Genomic DNA, 2,392 nt, shown 5'->3' on the forward strand with positions numbered 1-2,392 from the left:
AATGGTTTGGTAAACAGAGAAGAGGTAGTGAAAGCTTTGCGGAAGATGAAAGCCGGCAAGGCAGCGGGTTTGGATGGTATTGCAGTGGAATTTATTAAAAAGCTTTGTAAAGAAAATGGAATTAGGATCAGTTTACAAGCCTCCTGCTCACACGTCATTGGTAGACGAAAGACTTTATGATCAGTTAGCAGGAATGGGTCTTTCTTTTCAATGGGGGACTTCACCATACTGATATCTAATTGGTAAGAATCCCCTTCCCAGTAGCTACGTGCGTGGACCACGTCTAAAACTTGACTGACAAACCCATGATATAGTCCACCAAGACACCTACTTCCGACATTGACATTTAAGATATAGTTTAAGCCACATATGAGGATGTTGTGGTTGGAGAAAAGTTTGGCAGGAATGATAACCAACAAATCACTTTTGACGTAGTTTTCAACGCTTGTTGTAATGTAGGTTAACACAGAAGCTCTTCAGAAATACTCGATTTTAGACTTGAAAAATTCTAATTATCTTATTTCTCTTCAGAGAATCAGTTGGCATGACATCTTCCATGAACAAGTTGTAAAAGTTGCTTGTCAAAGCTTCAGTTACACATTCAAAGTAGTAGGTGGAATATATGTACCAATACAAAGGACGATGAAATGTATTGTTTGTCATATAACAAACAACATACAAGAAATATGAGTGGATAGAACATTAAACACATGAAAACGTTCGAAAATCTTTGTGTGAAGGATTTTGATAGATAATTTTGATTTGTAGAATATTTATCGAACTTTATTATGACAGAGTTTAATATCACAAAACGCAATAAAGATAAGATAGCAGCCTATTATTCGACCTCAGAAAATTGAAGAAGAAATCTATAGGATTTTTAGAATCCGTGGAGTCCAAATGCACCGGGGAAGCCAAGTCCGCTGTAGGTCAGAGGAGCTCCGGCAGCCAGTGGTGCTCCAGCGATTACGTTAGCTCCAGTAAACACTGGGGCTCTAGCAAGCACGGGGGCATGGATACCGTAGGCACCAAAGTTGTTGGTGTAGAGAGGAGACATCCTGCCGTCGATGGTGGAGAGGAAACCGCTGTAGGTGGAGAGCTTACCATCCAGGTCGGTGTCGGGGGCGGCCTCAGCTTTTGCGGCAGCGGCTTCATAAGCAGCCTGGAAGTCAGCCCTGGCGTCGGCGACTTCCTTGGTGTAGTCGAGATAAGTAGCCTTGGGGACCTCGTTGCCAGCGGCAGCGGCCGCCGCATAAGCTGTCGTAAAATCAGCTTGGGTCTGCACCACTTCATTAGCTTGTGTCTCTGGTGCTGGAGCCTCAGCAGGAAGGGCGGCGGCGCAGGCGGCGCCCACCAAAGCAAGAAGTACCTGAGGGTGCAGCAGGATATTGAAGTTTAAGCCGAATTACACCAGTAAACAGGTATCCTGACGAAGTGTATCGTGATAAAGTTTATTATTGATATCCGAGAGGATTTTACTGTAGTTACAATGCCGTGGACTACCTTATTATAAAGAAAGGATAGATGGCTAAAGTTCCTTCATTTAAGAAAAAAAAGTAGGTGAAGAGAACGGGATCAGTATTCTTCACAGATGGATCGTTACATCTACAGTTCACAAAAAAAACAAAGGATGGACGGGGACTTACGAGAACCTTCATGTCTGCAGCGGTTGAGTGAGCTGATGAACAGATGAGCGAGATGCTGCTGGGTTTATATATCAGGTGGGACCAGCACCAACGCGATACCACCGTGTCTCATTGTCGGGGAAAACTATGGCTGACACCACACAGCCTGGGCCACTCCTTACCCTTCCCTCACCTCATGTGGTCACTTGACACATGTCAGGATGTGGCACATGTCTTTGCCAATAGTATATACGAAAGAGTATATTCATGGCTAAATTCTATGGGGAAGAAGGTACTATAGGAGACGGCCTCGTCCGTTAGGCGTGGTCTGTACCAGTAAGTCAGGTATGGCCAGGAATATGGAAGAAAAACATGACTTAAACGAACTAGTTATCGTTACGGATCCTCTATGGTTTATATAAGCTTTTCAGCTCGTCAGGCCCGACCAGGGGGAGGGTCGGAAGGGTCTCTACCCCTGGGTCTGGGGTCCGTCGAGGGACCCGAACCCCAGCTCCTCTTTTTAGTCTTTTTATAAGTCCCTCTTAATTCTACTTTTCATTGCAAAGCGAATACCTTCGTCCTTAGAGACGAAAGCATAGCAATTCAAACAGGAAGAGACCACTACCTCCTTTCGAAGCTAATTTGTGAGAGTGGAAGATATCAGAAACTCATACGTTTATGTAATAATAGCAAGAAGGCATATATACAATTTAGAGAGAGATGCCTGTAACTAAGGAAGCGTAGATAGCGTCAGTCATGAGCATATT

The 2,392-nt window shown here is 44.1% G+C and overlaps 1 protein-coding gene across 1 annotated transcript; it reads right to left on the reverse strand.

Annotated features, from left to right (window-relative positions):
- Window positions 1-539: 539 nt before the first annotated feature.
- Window positions 540-1,681, reverse strand: LOC139754111 (uncharacterized). The gene is made up of 2 exons (XM_071671196.1): window positions 1,647-1,681; window positions 540-1,369 (listed from the first exon to the last, which is right to left on the reverse strand). The coding sequence occupies exons 1-2, from the start codon at window positions 1,656-1,658 to the stop codon at window positions 881-883; spliced, it is 501 nt and encodes a 166-aa protein (XP_071527297.1). The 5' UTR covers window positions 1,659-1,681; the 3' UTR covers window positions 540-880.
- Between the last annotated feature and the right edge of the window lie 711 nt (window positions 1,682-2,392).

This window comes from Panulirus ornatus, chromosome 16 (genome assembly GCF_036320965.1).
Source record: "Panulirus ornatus isolate Po-2019 chromosome 16, ASM3632096v1, whole genome shotgun sequence".
Taxonomy (NCBI): domain Eukaryota; kingdom Metazoa; phylum Arthropoda; class Malacostraca; order Decapoda; family Palinuridae; genus Panulirus; species Panulirus ornatus.